The sequence below is a fragment of the Diceros bicornis genome, chromosome 10, assembly GCF_020826845.1.
Source record: "Diceros bicornis minor isolate mBicDic1 chromosome 10, mDicBic1.mat.cur, whole genome shotgun sequence".
NCBI classification, from domain to species: domain Eukaryota; kingdom Metazoa; phylum Chordata; class Mammalia; order Perissodactyla; family Rhinocerotidae; genus Diceros; species Diceros bicornis.
This window is the reverse complement of record NC_080749.1, coordinates 32,332,345-32,348,396: the sequence shown is the minus strand read 5'-3', so window position 1 is coordinate 32,348,396 and position 16,052 is coordinate 32,332,345. Positions and strand designations below refer to the sequence as shown.

The window sequence follows — 16,052 nt, the reverse complement described above, 5'->3', positions numbered from 1 at the left end:
GGCAAGAGCAGACACTCGTGTTTTGCTTTTGATATTGGGGGAATACATTCAGTCTTTCACCATTGAGTATGTTGTTAGCTATAGGTTTTTGTACATGCCCTTTATCAGGTTTAGGAAGTTCCCTTATATTCCTAGTATATTGAGTGTTTTTGTCATCAACATTTAATATTTTCTTAAGTGCATGCTGTTTTCCAAATGCTGAGCATATATCTATATGTCTCTCTCTTAAGGAGTCTATTAGGGAATGGGCATGACATTTCTTCCCTGGCATTTCTATTTATCTGGCTTGACCAGACTGCATTTTTTTTTTTTTTTTTTTTTTTTTTGGTGAGGAAGATTTGCCCTGAGCTAACGTCTGTTGCCAATCTTCCTCTTTTTGCTGAGGAAGATTAGCCCTGAGCTAACATCTGTGCCAGTCTTCCTCTGTTCTTTATATGTGGGATGCCGCCACAGCATGGCTTGACAAGTGGTGTGTAGGTCCACGCCCGGGATCCGAACCTGTGAACCCTGGGCCACCGAAGCAGAGCACGCGAACTTAACCACTATGCCACCAGGCCGGCCCCATGGTTCATCTTTTTAAAGAATGTGCTAGATTGTCTGACATAATTTTTTACAACTAAGTCTAAGCTCTTCATTCTAAGGCGAACTCAAAATTTAGCTCTTTACAGGAATTTTTTTCTTAATTCATTCCAATGATTCCTTATTTTATAGCCTGGATAAATGTGATTTCTTCCATATAAAACTGACCATTTCCTTATGTGCTGAATTACTGTTTTTTTGCAGATTGCTTCTAATGTGTCATGTCTTTCCAATGTATTTGCAGTGTTTTTTAGGCGTGGATCACGCTCTTTTAGTAGTATTGTTCTCTGTAACTAATAGGTCCTCAATAACTATATGTAGTTTTAAACTTCTATTATTTCCTCAGAATCCTGACTTTTATGACAGGTGCAGATTGATAGGGCTTTAGTTAAGCCAGTTTAGATGTGTTGGTCTCCAGAGATTGAGGTGTGGTGCATGAGCATTACTAGATTAGATTACATTATTAGATTCTCTTCTATCTTTGTTCCTTGGCTGACGTGTTATACAAAATGAGGTATTTATTCATTTACATGCATTAAAACAGCCCTCAAATTACTGATGTAGCTAAAAATAAGTAAATCTCTCTCTTGTTGAAACCTTCACAACTAAATTCTCATCCTTTCAACTAAATTCTGATCCTTTCTCTGTGACTTGAGATAGGTAAAAATAACCTTAATTTTACAACTCATGAAAATGGTGCCAGAACTCTTGAAGACAAGTTATTTAGGGAGGGTTGAATTCATTCTTTAATACCTAATTCTGCTATAAATGTCCTCATTCATTTTTAATTGCATGTATAATATTTTCATTTATATTCACTTTATTTTCATCAGGTACAAAGAATTTTACGTGAAAGATTTTGTCATCAGAGTCCACATAGTAACCTATTTGGAGTACAAGTACAATATAAGTAAGTTTAGCTATCCCCTTGATATTTCCTTATGAACCTACACCCTTTAGGTTTTGCAAAAAGTATCATACACAAATTTTGCCTTAAACAAGGCTAACGAACACTTTTTTGTGGTAAAAAATTTTGCTTTGTGTATAGAAACACTGAATACCATGAAGCAAGAACAGATGTAAATATTTCCATAATGAGAAAGCCCTTTAACTTTCAAAGTCTGTTGTGTTTCTGTTATCTGGTATTAAGGAGAGAATTCTGAGCTTCTTGCACCTAATACTCGACAGCCAGCTGTGCAATGAAAGGTCCTAAGAGTTGCCACTGTTGTTCCTTGTCCCTTATCATCATAAAGACCAAGATATTTCAAACTTGCTTGGTTTCCTCTTGAGGTTTCCGGAGAATCGGTATTGGCCTACCATCTCTTCTGTGTTCCCCTGTGTAGGACTATTGAGAGCATAAGTCAAGTGCCCAGAGGGAGAGAGAAAAGGAATGTGTGTTTTCTGTCATATTCAAATTCAGCTTTTAAAAAGTATTACCTAGCACATTATTCCAGCTTTTCTTTTTAAATTTTGGCCTATTTATATCATTTCAGACACTTAATTGAGCTGCTAAAAAGAACTGCTATCCATGGAGAAAGTAATTCTGTTCTCATTATTGGACCCCGAGGATCAGGAAAGACCATGGTAAAAGCTGTTGATTTCTGGTGTTTCTTTGCTTTGGTAGGCATGTGATGATTCTTATAGACAACACCGAAGATGTTTTTCATTATTTTGTTACTAACATTTTGGTTTTTTTTTTAATCACAGAAGACATGCAAACCTTGTAAAGCTGAGCTGTATATTTGAGTTGAACATATCTTTTTTTACCTTATTTTTCCTCACGGTAACCAATTTTTAATTGATGTTTGTTCTATCATGGTCTTTTGTCCTTGAAGAATTAGAGATTACCAGTGGAAAAAGCAAACTAGCATTTATTGAGCATGTACCTCGTGCCTTTTATCTATGTTCTATCATTTACTCTTTACACTAACCCTGCAAGGTAGGTATTGTCCCTGTATATAGATGAGGTAACTATCATGCTATTGATTCTTTTTTTCCCTATTATTTTATTGTTTCTTGTTTAGCCCTAACTCAAGCAATTTTTTTCATATGTATACTCACATCTTCTAGAATTCTCTTCTACTTTTCATCTTTATTATATTTGCTTAGTTACCGCAAAAAAATACTCTTGTTTTTTCCCCTCATTCTCTCTTTTCACATTCTTTATTCAGTATATGAGACAAATTATGGCTGTTACATTGAAAAAATTACTATTTAATTTTAAATAGTTGGACTGTGTGAAATCTGTTTTTTGCTGTATTCCATGCAGTAAATTTAGATTTCTCACTAAAATACTATTTTTATTATGTGTAGAAATAAAATTATGTATTATTATTATGTATTCACTAAAATTACGTAAAATAGAAGTAAAATTATGTTTTTTTTCAAGCAGTATGTCTTGACTGTGCATTATGTAAAGATGATGAAATTAGGGCTTTAAGATTTTACTGTTATCACCCATTTCTAGTATTGTTTGAAGTACATAAATTAGGAATATAGATCCAGATACTTTCTTTTCTTTTTTAATCTTTTAAGAATTTTTCACATTTATTAATTATAATTATATTTATAATATTTTTTTAGTTTTGACTCTGTGTTTAATTTGGTTTAGTCCTTATGCTCAGTCCTTTTATACAACCACTATTTCTTTATTCTTGAGTTCTTTTTTATGATTTTCCTTTGTGTTTGACTTCAGTGCTGTTTTGGGTAGTTTTTACAAGAGAACTATGTGACTAATATGCTTTTGAGCTATTAGAATATTTTAAATTATTAATAATTCTATTAACAATAGAAAAAATGAGCAAAGGATATGCATAGAAAAGTCACAGAAAATTAACTATGAATCGGTCTTAAATTTATAAACATGTTCAGTTTCACTCATAATTAAGTAAATTAAATAAAAGCTATAGCAGTTTTCTCTATTGACAAATAGGGAAATAGGTTGACAAAAAACCTGTGAGATTGATAGCACACTAAATTTGTGAAATTTTTTTTTTTTAAGATTGGCCCTGAGGTAACATCTATTGCCAATCTTCCTTTTTTTTCTTTTTTCTCCCCAAAGCCCCAGTATGTTGTTGTATATCATAGTTGTAGAGTTGTAGCTCTTCTGTATGGGATGCTACCTCAGCATGGCTTGATGAGCAGTGAGTAGGTCCGCGCCCAGGATCTGAACCGGCAAACCCGAGGCCGCTGAAGCAGAACGCACGAACTTAACTGCTATGCCACCGGGCCGGCCCCTAAATTTGTGAATTTGGGTGGAAACAGACATGCATGTTTCTGCTGGTAGTGTAAATTGACACAACTAGAGTTAGACAAAATCTAACCACGTTACAAATGCATATACCTTTGACTCAGCAACATTTCTAGGAATTTACGGTTGAGAAATGATGTATGTACAAAGTTACTCATTGCAGCACTGTTTGCTAATAGTGAAAGATGAGAAACAGCATCAGCAGGGTACTGGTTAATAAATCATGGTGCATCCATACATAAATAGACTATTATGCTACAGTAAGAAGAATAAAGAAACATTTGGATATTAAAAAATGGGAAGAGAAAAAGGTTCATATTTCTGTTGGTTTGTATATGGACCAAAAATTCCCTGAAATATTAAATAATAATAATACTGAGTTATTTGTTGAGGGGGATAGGACCTGGGAAAATGGGAACAGAGGTAGGAAACTTTTCACTACATATGTTTTTATACTTTTTGATGCATGAACTATATGACTGTATGACCTATTTAAGAAACTAAAGAATGAAAAGTTGGTTTAAGACAAAGGAAAAAAAAACTCAACAACCTGGTTAACAGAACAGTTCACTAAAGCCATCCAGACCACAAAAATATGAAAGAGAAAGGAAGTTTAGTAACATGGGAAATGTAAAAAAAAATAAAGAATATTTTAAATACATCAAAAATTATTTTCCACGTAACCTACAGTATGGCTGGGGTTTGAACTCTTGGGTCACATTCTTCTTCCTTTTGGAATTATAAAGATTTTATTAAATTTATGTTCTGTGGGAACACTCCAGGGAGAGGCTTTTTTTTTGCCCTTATAAATTACTGTAATCTGGATAGTCTAGATTATGTAGTCGTTGCAACCCCAAATCTCAGTGTCTTGACGCGACAGAAGTTTACTGTTTGCTTTTGCTGTGTGCCCAGTGTGGATCAGCAAGGGGGCACTGCTGTTTGTAGTCACTCAAGAGGAGTGGTGGAGGTTATATCAGCATGTTCTTCCACAGGCACCCCAGTGAAGGGAAGGGAGCGTGATGAATCATGGATGTATTCTTAAAGTTCCTGCCTAGATACAGAGCACATCTCCTCACAGTTCACTGGCCAGAATGAGTCACATGGTCGCATCTAATTTCAAGAGAGCAAGGAAATGCCTTCCTTATAGGTATCTAGAAGGAAGGATAACCAGAAATATTGGTGAATGTCACTGATAACCATCATAGCTAACTTGTTTTCAGTTTGTGTATGACTTTTCCCTGTCTGGGTGCTTGTGGAATTTCTTTATCTTGGCAGTGTGAAAATTTCACAGGCTGTGTCTTAAGTGTTGGCCATAAAAACTGATACTCTGCAAACCCTCTTAATATGAATTTGTCTTTCTTCAGTAAAGGATAATTTTCTTTCTTTTTTTTGTTTCCAGTTTTCCTTATTTCATTATCTTTGAAAAACACATCATCATATGAATGTATGAAGAACATTTTTAGATAATACTAATTCTTCAAAAAGGTCCATAGTGATATTCTTGTGTCAGTAGAGGAGAAAATGAGATCCAGGAAATCAGTACATTAGACGTATTATTCCATTGTAAACTGTGCAACTTAAAACAAAATGGCATTGTAACAGAGAAGCTGAATCTCAATGATTTGTATTTCAAAGTGTCAAGCCTAAAAGTACAACTTGAGTAGCTAATAACTGAATTTATTCTAAACTTCATCTTGGAAGTTTGTCCTTAAAAGCATGTAGAAAGTGTAGAAAAAAGGAAATAGAGCTAGTAAACACTTATAAAAATGTTTTAGTAAATACAAATTAAAACTACACTTCATTTCATTAATAAATTGGCTAAAATAGATATTTCTTGCCAGAAAAATTAAGCAGATAGTACAGAGAGTTCCCATATACTGCCCCCTGCCCCCTACGCGCACACACATGCATGGTTTCCCCTATAATTAACATCTTGCCTTAGTGTGGTATGTTTGTTAAAATTAATGAACCAATATTGATATGTTATTGTTAACTAAAATCCATAGTTTACATTAAGGTTCACTCTTTGTGTTGTACAATACTGTGGGTTTTAACAAATGCATAATGTCATGTATCCACTATTACAGTGGCATACAAAATAGTTTCACCCCCCTAAAAATTCCCTGTGTTTTTACCTGTTTATCCTCCTACCCCTAACCCCTGGCAACCACTGATCTTTTTACTGTCTCCACAGTTTTGCCTTTTTCAGAATGTCATATAGTTAATCATACAATATATAGCCTTCTGTAGATTGGCTTCTTTGATTTAGCAATATGCAGTTAAGGTTCCTGTATGTCATTTCATGTTTTGACAGCTCATTTCTTTTAATCACTGAATAATATTCCGTTGTATGAATGTACTACTGTTTATCCATTCACCTATTAAAGGACATTTTGGTTGGTTCTAATTTTTGGCAAGTATGAATAAAGCTACTGTAAATACTGGTGTGCAGGTTTTTATGTGGTCGTAAGTCTTCAACTTAATTGGGTAAATACTTAGGAGCACCAATTGCTGGATCATATGGTAAGACTATGTTTAGCTTTGTAAGAAGCTGCCAAACTGTCTTCTAAAGTGACTATACCATTTTGCTTTCTCACCAGCAGTGAAGGAGAGTTTCTGTTGTTGTGCATCCTCATCAGCTTTTGATATTGTCAGTTTTTATAATCTTAACCATTCTAATAGATATATAGTGGTAACCCATTGCAATTTTTATTTGCAATTCTCTAATGATGTATGATATTGACCATCTTTTCACATGCAATTTGATCTGTATATCTTTGGTGAGATATTTTATGACCGTTTTTAAATTGCATTGTTTCTTTTCCAGTACGTTTTAAGAGTGCTTTGTATATTTTGGATTTATCAGATACGTGTTTTGCAAATATTTTCTCCCAGTCTGTGGTTTGTCTTTTAATTCTATTAATATTGTCCGTGGCAGAGCAAAAGTTTTTCATTTTAAAAAAGTCCAACTTATCAACTGTTTCTTTCATGGATCATGATTTTGGTGTTGTGTCTAAAACTTCATCACCAAACAAACCCAAGATCATCTAGGTTTTCTCCTGTGTTTTTGTAGAAGTTTTATAGTTCTTTACGTTTTACGGTTAAATCTATGGTTCATTTTGAGTTAATTTTTGTGAAAGATATGATGTTTGTGTCTAGATTTATTTTTTTGCATATGAATGTCCAATTGTTCCAGTGCCATTTGTTGAAGACTATCTTTTCTTCATTGAATTACCTTTGCTGCTTTGTCAAAATCGGTTGTCTGCATGTGTATGTGTCTATTTCTGAGTTCTATTCTGTTCCCTTGATCTATTTGTCTCTTCTTTTGCCAGCATCACACTGTCTTGATAACTGTAGCTTGGTGATAGTAAGTCTTGAGGTTGGGTAGTGTCAAGTCTTCTGACTTTGTGCTTCTTCAATGTTGTTTTGGCAGTGCTGGGTACTTTGCCTTTCTATATTAACTTTAGAATCAATTTGTCCATATCCACAAAGTACTGGGAATTTTTGTGTTCGATTGTGGGATTTTGTGTTGAATCTATAGATCACAGGAGAAGTGGTTTCTTAACTATTGAATCCTCACATTCATAAACCTGGAATTTCTCTCCATTTATTTAGGTCTTTCATCAAAGTTTTGTGGTTTTCCTCATATAGATCTTATCATATTTTGGTGGATTTATACCTAAGTACTTAAATTTTATTGGTGCTAATGTGAATAGTTATTATGTTTTTAATTTCATATTCCAAGGAAATAGAAAAGCAAATGACTTTTGTGTATTACCTTATATCCTGCAGCCTTGCTATAATTGATTATCAGTTCCAGGAATTTGTCAGTTCTTTGGGATTTTCTACATAGATGATCATGTCATCTGCAAACAAAGAGTTTTATTTCTTCCTTCCCTATCTCTATCTATACCTTTTATTTCCTTTTCTTGTCTTACTGCATTAGTTATTCACATAAAATTAACTGATATTATACAAACTCTCTTAATATGAACTTCTCTAAAGAATAATTTTATTTTTCAGTATTTCTTCTCTTTCATTTGCTGTCATTTCTTAGAATTAGAGTGTCCCATTATTAAGCCTTCTTTCTCATTTCTATGTGTCCTTTCTCCTTGTTTCTCTCTTTTCGTCTTATTCTTCCTCTCCCTCAGCATTCTACCATATCACCAATGTGATTTTATTCTTTGTCAGTTCTCTTGTTTTCTTCTTCTAATATGATATTGCATTTTCATTTCCTAACAGTCCTTCCTTCTTGTCTAGCCCCTTGTCATGTTTCTTCTGGGTCCAGTGTTTTGTGTTTGCCTAAGTCAAGCTTAAGTAGCTCAAAACATTTATTTTCTAACATATACATTTTCAGTAGTAATTAATCTTTCTCATCAGCTTGCCATTACCTTTCTTTCACGTTATATCATCTTTTTATAAATTCCTATGTCGTTTTTTTCTCTTTACTCAGGTTTAAAGAAGGAGACACTTGTTAAGACAGTATTTATCAGTTTATTACATGGGTAGATTATTCTTGGCACGCTGACACTTTATCCAGTTGTTGTTACTTCTTAAACCAGAGCCTTGTTCTGGTGCTTTGAAGTCATTTATCTAGTGTGACTTCATTGTAATATGGAAGAATGCCCTACCTGGTATTCTGTTTCAGTACAATTTAATTTATTCCTGCTGCAATATTAAGAGGTCAAAGAACTAAGGAGCCTTGTTTAACTTGTGCCACTTTTGTAATTTGTTGTGTGTAGGAGTATCCTGAGATATAACATAGGTTATTCTTAGACAAGAACTCTCATTAGTATAATTATGTAAATTCAAATAAAAAGATAAGATTACAGTAGATTTAAAACACTGTCCTTGGCCAAACTATCTGAAATACAAAAATTCAAAATCTACATTTAGTTGATAAAGATAGCAGATAGTGTGGTTTGTTGTATTTCAAACTTTTTGTTTCAAAAAATAGATATGATTCGAAATGACGGATTGGACCTTGGAAAATTCTCTTCTATACAGAAATTACTGTAGACAAAGAAACTTGCTAGATGGTTAAATAGGATATTTCTTCTAGTTGATGTTTCTTCTAGTTGCATATTGCTGAATCTTGTATTTATTAAAGTGTTTGGGAATTGTAATAGTAGGTGAGCATAAAAATCCCTGGCAGGTCTAAGTGAACTATGCTAGTATGTTTGTAAAATTAATTTTTAGCTATAAAGAATGGATAAATGGAGTAGCCAAATTGGCTGTGCTGGTTGGTGCAACATTAATAACCAACTAAATTTTTTTAATATATAATGTAGTTTAAAATATTTGAAAAGATTACATTGTATTCATGAAAAAAAAGCTCACTTAAATTACATGATTGTTTACCTAGCTAATTATACAGTAAATTTTAGCAATATCTAGATTGGAACTGAGATTATTATTTGAATAAATACTTGCTAATACATTTAAATTATCATTTCAGACCACACACGCACCCCATAAAAAAGTTGTGAGCTCATTCAGGCAAATTGTCATAACTTGGTGTATCAGGTAAATTCAGTGGAAAGAGTGCTATAAACCTGTTACAATTCTCTTTGTGCATATGTAAAATGAAAGTATTATTAACCCCACTTCATTCTGCAAAGTGTTTAGAATGGGTTTCAACAATTCATCAAACGTAAAATGATTTAAAACATAAAATCAGAGCCCAGAAAATATAAATATTATGTAAGTAAAATAACAAGAGGTGGGGGCAAGAACATAGCAGTTTCCTAAGAAAATATGGCAAAAGCAATATTTTGAGAGAGAGTTTGTATCAACTGGAAACGAACTCTTGTGATAGAGTCTCACTTGATCCACAGGCAGGGAAGTACCACCTCATCTTTTGACAGTTCTCTATAAAGAATGTCACTTCTCAGCTAGGCTTTTACTCATAGTATGACTGTTGATAATTTGAGGTTGCCTCTTTTTAGGAAGACCTGAACTACCTGTGATCTGAAATAGAATTCCATATGCTTTAAAAACCATACAAATATATCAGGAATAGCTAGTATCTTTGATATCCTGTTGTGAAACTTAATAGTTTAAAATGAACGTATTTGCTTCCTATTGCACAAAGATGTTGCATTGACACATAGAAGTAGAATATTGCAAATACAAATAGTATTTTGTTTTTCAAAATAGTTTACCAGATGTCCCAGTGTCTTTGTTGAATAATCCTATTTGTTCTCACTAAATTTTGATGCCATCTTTACTCATTTTTTTTTTTTATATGCAGCCTGTTTTCCTGGACCATTTATTTTGTGATAGTACCTTCTAGAAGGAATAGTCCTTCATTGTTGCTCTTCCTTTTAAAAAGCTTTTTGGGTTTTCTTAATTCTGTTCATTTTCAAATTTTAAAAAATATATGCAGTATTAATATGAGGATATATGATATTGTAATATGAATGATAAGATGTCACAAATAAAAAATATAAAGAATGTAAATATGTGGCATAGACATCTGTAATTATAAAAATGTGAACCCTTATAATCAGTTTAAGGTGGTATAATACTCTCTGGGTATATTTTTAGTAGTAATTAATATTATATATATATTAGTAGTAGTAATAATTTTTTTCATTGCAAGCTCTAAGTTTCTTTAATAAGGACTTTCTCTCTATACCTGGCAACTAACAGAAGGAACATCTCTTTTTCAGCCTTACCTCTTGGTATTTCCTTTCTGATTTTCATTTCATGATAGCATACAAAGTAGTTCATAGTATTTCATAGCAATTGATATATTGGGGATAGACTTTTTGCAAGCATTTAGCATTGTTCTGATGCATACTTTTCAAGTTTTTAACTGATTTCAATGATATTTAGTAGGGAAAATGTTAGAGATGTGTAAGGAACTGAGACGTGAAGTTTTTAAGTAGCTGTAGTTTTCTGTGACTTGTAGAGAAATATTTCTTTGAAAACTTCAGGGTTGTTTCTAAACATTTATTAGAAATTTGGGTAGATGACTGAGAGAATGTGACATCAATCTTGGCTCTGGTGTCTTAAGAGTCAGACATTAAATTTTCTGGTTAAACCTTTTATCTGTAAAGAATCTATAAATTTATTTGTTAACTTAAAATGGCAATATGTTTATATTCTCTTCCTGTTATTCAAGAATGTGGGCTTATCATCTTTTACCTATTATTAAATATTTTATTAACTTTTTAATATTATTTAGTTAATAAACCGTGCTTTGAAAGAATTAATGGAAGTAGAAGAAGTGAGTGAAAATATATTACAAGTTCACCTAAATGGTAAGTACATCATCATTTTCCATTGGAAATAATATAAGCCATGTGAGCTTTTTATATTATGAGACTAAATTCACTTGTATGTGTTTTAAATCTGGATTAATAATTATATTTTAAAAACTAGATCCATGTTTAACAACTTTTACTTTAGCACACCATGCACAATATCTTTAGAAACTAAAACAATAACAATAATAATAATAAAGAAGGCACATAAGGACTCTTGTTTTTTTGTCTTTTTCTTTTCTTTTAAAATAACACTAACCCCAAGGAAGATGGTTCTTTGAGTCTACCAAGTGTGGTCATTGCTGAGTTTTAAAAAGAGAATAATGTAAACTAACAGGCTATGACTTTTTTCTTTCTTGTTAAATTTAAAAAGCATTAGAAAATTTACTTAACTGAAAAATAATCCACGCTGTTTCCAAATATGTATTTCATTTTAATTAAATACTTTTAAATGGGCTTTATTTCAGGACTGCTGCAGATCAATGATAAAATTGCCCTAAAGGAAATCACAAGGCAGTTAAATCTGGAAAATGTAGTTGGAGACAAAGTTTTTGTAAGTATCATTACCATTCTTTTATTAAATAGGCTTCAAAGTATAGTCTATATAGCATAGATATTTTTATATTTTTGTAAGGCTAGGGAGGTTTCAGAGATTCTCAACTGAAATATTCAAGATTCTTATCATAAAATGTGTAAGGTACTAGTATGCACTTATTCATCAAATCTTTATTTTTAGATTGTTGGGGGAGTGGATTATACTAGCTCTAAAATATAGCTAAGAAATCCAGGTTTATGTAGATATTATCTGTATTTGTTTCTTTATCTGTAAGATGAATATTCTGATTCTCTATCCTTTGAGATAGATTAATATGTTTTTAAAAATACTATACTCTAGCAGTCTGTTTCCAGTCTTCTGAGACTTGGGTAGCATGGAAGTAGTGGAAAATGTGCTGAATTTGAAGCTAAAAAGGTGGATTTGAACTTGCCTTAGCAACCCATTGACTGCCTGGTGACATGGTCTAATGAATATCTCTGAATTTCAGATTCCTCATCTGTTAAATGGGCATTATCTTATTATACTTGACAGATTTATTCTAAAGGCAGAAGGAAGCATTAAGCATCATTTATGTTTAAAAAAAAACTGAATGGTAATGTACTCTGCAAATGTCAATTATCTCTTACTATTAAAATGTTGTCAGGGGCTGGCCTGGTGGTGTAGTGGTTAAGTTCACATGCTCTGCTGCGGCTGCCCGGGGTTCGCAGGTTTGAATCCCAGGTGCAGGCTTATGCACCGCTTATCAAGCCATGGTGTGGCAGGCGTCCCACATATAAAGTAGAGGAAGACGGGCGCAGATGTTAGCCCAGGGCCAATCTTCCTCAGCAAAAAGAGGAGGATTGGCAACATATGTTAGCTTAGGGGTGATCTTCCTCACCAAAAAAAATAAATCAAATAAAATGTTTTCAGGAACTTACCATACCTCATTATTGTAATAGCTTGGAATCTCAGGACTGTGAACATCAGTAATTTAAAAGAAACTGATTAGAACTGTTTTGGAACTTTTATTAAACTTTTTAACCTGTCACTTGATTTATAGGGCTCAAGGCAAACATGATTAACTTAATTTGCAGCTTCCTTAATTTTCATGATGAAATGACTCATCCTTATACTGCTTATGCAATTGAAGTGGGTTATGTACATTCCACGTTTATTTTCTCTTCACTGGTGTTCATGTAGTGCGGTGACTCGAATCTCTAAACTGTGTACTCTCTACTGCAGTGGCACAGCCATAGTTATGTAAGCATCCTAGCATTTAGTAATTTCATTCTTTAATAATTATCTATAAAACGTTGAGCCAATCATGTGTTACCCTTTCATTGTCTGCAAGTCTTTGAATTGCAAGTTCAAAATGCCTCTTCTGTAAATCTAATGTTCTACCTTCTGTTTAGAATGTAATGTTGAAGATAGTAGCCTACTTGGTAAAGGAGAGTTACTATCATGTGGTCTCTGTTTGGCTTTTGTTTTCCAATTGATGTAGATAGGTTTTTCTAACTTACCTAAATGAACCTGTTCATACTGGATTCGTAGGAAATAACAAAAGGCACAGTTGTTTATCATCCTAGTCATCACTATTGTTATCATAATCATCACATATAGAGATTATTAGTTTAACTTCTACATTATATTGATTAGGCACTTGAGGCACAGAGAGCATAATTAGCTTGCCTAAAGTCATAAAATGACAAAGGCTGGACATTAAGAACCTAAGTCACTTAACCTGGAATCTTTCTGTTTTGATAAACTTATAGCAAATTTGTATATTCTTATATATATCTCTACATATGTATATTTACATAGGTACATACATATAATATATGTGCTATATATTTATATAAGTATATACTTAGTCTTAATGTCAGGTATAATACAAAGACAAGCAACCTGTGAGTGACTTTGCCCACTGATTTCCCTACAGATTGTCTCTGAGCCTTTGTTTGTATCATGGTAAATACCTCTTGTCCTGCCTACCTTGGAAATAGTATTGACTTGACAGCATGCAGTCATCACAAAATATGTGGAAGTTCTTAAAAACCTATTATGCTATTTTATGTCAGTTCTCTCGATTGGGAAACAAACAAATGGGTTTCTTTTCTCCTTTACATCTCCTCAGATTTAAAGTTGGCTGTTTCTTTAAATTAAAAAATCTGAATGGAGTAAAAATTAATGACTTCAATGAAAATTAAAAGCCCTTATCCACAAACTGGAACATCTGGATAATGCATCTGCTACTCTTATTAATTTCCATCTAGAATATTTAAATTGTATCCAAAAATATGTTCCAAGTAAACGTAGTGATATTTGTATGATATATACAAATTCCATGATATACTCCTTAATAGAGAAACACTATTGTAGTATCTAGTATTTGAGGCAAATTTCTTCTCCTTTTTCCCTTTGGACCTCACTTAAATTCATGGGCATTTTTTTAGCAGTACAAATTAATTTGAGGCTTGCAAGAGCCTGATGTGTTTGAAGATACAAAGTGCAATGGATTTCTAGTTCTCTGACTGTATTTAGAATATAGCAACTCTTAAAAACTACCTTTAAATAAAGTTAACATTTTTATAGGTTTTATCCAGAAAATATAAAATTTTGAACATGACATAGTAATGCCATTTTCAGTGCTGTGCCATCTCTGCTTTTATGTTTAATATAAGTTTTAGATTGTAAGCATGGAGATATTCAGCTGAGAATCTGACCAATGACTATAATTTACTAGAAAAAATAGATACACAATATCTATATAATGTCTAAGAGTCAAATAGCCCTCTTTTATTTTTTATTTTACTAAACTTCTAGTCATGGTATCTTTTTTTTGGTTATTTAGGGAAGCTTTGCTGAAAACCTTTCATTTCTTCTGGAAGCTTTACAAAAAGGTAAATATTAGCATATTTAATAGTATCAAAAGATATTTGTTTAGCTGTATTTTTCCCCTGGTTATAAGGGTAATACATACTTTTACAAAAAAACTAATAAAAAAGAAATATAAAAAGAATAAAAGGATGATCGATGTAATCCTACCACTGTAATAGTGATTATTCCGATTAATATTTGGTTTCGTATCTTTATTCACCTGTAGTATGTCATTGATATAGATGGACATAAGAATAAAATCATTTTCCATGTTATTGTGTAATCTACATCTTTCCACTTACTAACAGTATGTTGTGAGCATCTTTTCATGTCATTAAATATTGAGCTGCATCATCATTTCTGTGGTTTTCATATATTCTATTTTATAAATATAAATTAACTATAATTAAAAATTATAAAGATAATAAATTATAACTTATTTTTTCTCTTAAATTTGGTATAGACCTTTCTGCTGAATAGAAGTTTTAATTTTTTTTAATTTTTTTTTTCCTGAGGCAGATTCACCCTGAGCTAACATCTGTTGCCAATCTTCCCCTTTTTTGCTGAGGAAGATTCATCCTGAGCTAACATCTGTTGCCAGTCTTCCTCTATTTTGTATGTGAGCCATCACCACACCATGGCCACTGATGAGTGGTGTAGGACCACGCCTGGGAACCGAACCCAGGCTGCCACAGCAGAATGCACTGAACTTAACTCCTAGGCCACCAGGACTGCCCCTTAAATTTTGTACATAGTCAAAATTTTTTCTATCCTTCAGATTTAGAAGACATTCACTTAGGTTTTCATCTAATATGTATACTTATAATTCATAATTTGCCTGGAATTTATTTTGCTAAGGTGTAAAATGGAGATCTAACCTTATATACTACTTTTCCCCATTGATATGTAGCCCTATAGTTTATCAAATACTAAATTTCTGTATCATGTAAGTCTGTTTCTAGACTTTTGAGTAGTCACTGTGGTTTTTATGCCATTTAGGTTAGTGTATATATTTTATTATCTGTTGGAGTAAGTGTCCCCTTACCAGATTTTATTTTCACTTTTTTATGCAAATATAAAATCTTAAATCTTAACCTAACAGAGATTCTTCTGCTAAAGTAATTTCCATTGTTGTGATGAGAAAAATGAATCCACAGAGTCATGTTGAAATTTCCCCTGTGGTTGAAATATTAAAATTGTGGTTAGAAGGAGTTAAAGTGGCCTTGGTTGAACTTCGTAGTCTAGTTTATAAAAAATATTTCTATGGGAAGATATACTTTGCATTTCCACTAACTAAACAGATCTCTTTTGAAGCAATAATTTTGTTCATAAATTAGTGACTCCCTTTATATTTAATCCCAAAGTGTTTTGGTCTATGTAGGTGTTAAAAGATCCTTGTTAGTTTTCTGAGGATAGAAGAATTATATTTACATAATTTTAAAAACAATAGTTTCCAGTCACTTAAATGGATTTCTTAATTTTTCATCAGTAAACTCTTAGAGTCTAGGAATTAGACTGTGAACTAGTTGAAGGCAATAGG

At 32.6% G+C, this 16,052-nt stretch overlaps 1 protein-coding gene across 5 annotated transcripts in view; it reads left to right on the top strand.

The window, feature by feature from the left end:
• The window catches only part of ORC4 (origin recognition complex subunit 4), an 81,484-nt gene that overhangs the window by 42,020 nt on the left and 23,412 nt on the right, over positions 1-16,052 (top strand). For 4 of the 5 annotated variants that reach the window (XM_058548915.1, XM_058548917.1, XM_058548918.1 and 1 more), the window contains exons 3-7: positions 1,413-1,489; positions 2,073-2,199; positions 11,022-11,097; positions 11,568-11,653; positions 14,487-14,535. In XM_058548915.1, the coding sequence (XP_058404898.1) occupies positions 1,413-1,489; positions 2,073-2,199; positions 11,022-11,097; positions 11,568-11,653; positions 14,487-14,535 (415 nt within the window). The remainder of the gene's footprint in view (positions 1-1,412; positions 1,490-2,072; positions 2,200-11,021; positions 11,098-11,567; positions 11,654-14,486; positions 14,536-16,052) is intronic. The other variant, XM_058548916.1, reaches the window with a different exon arrangement.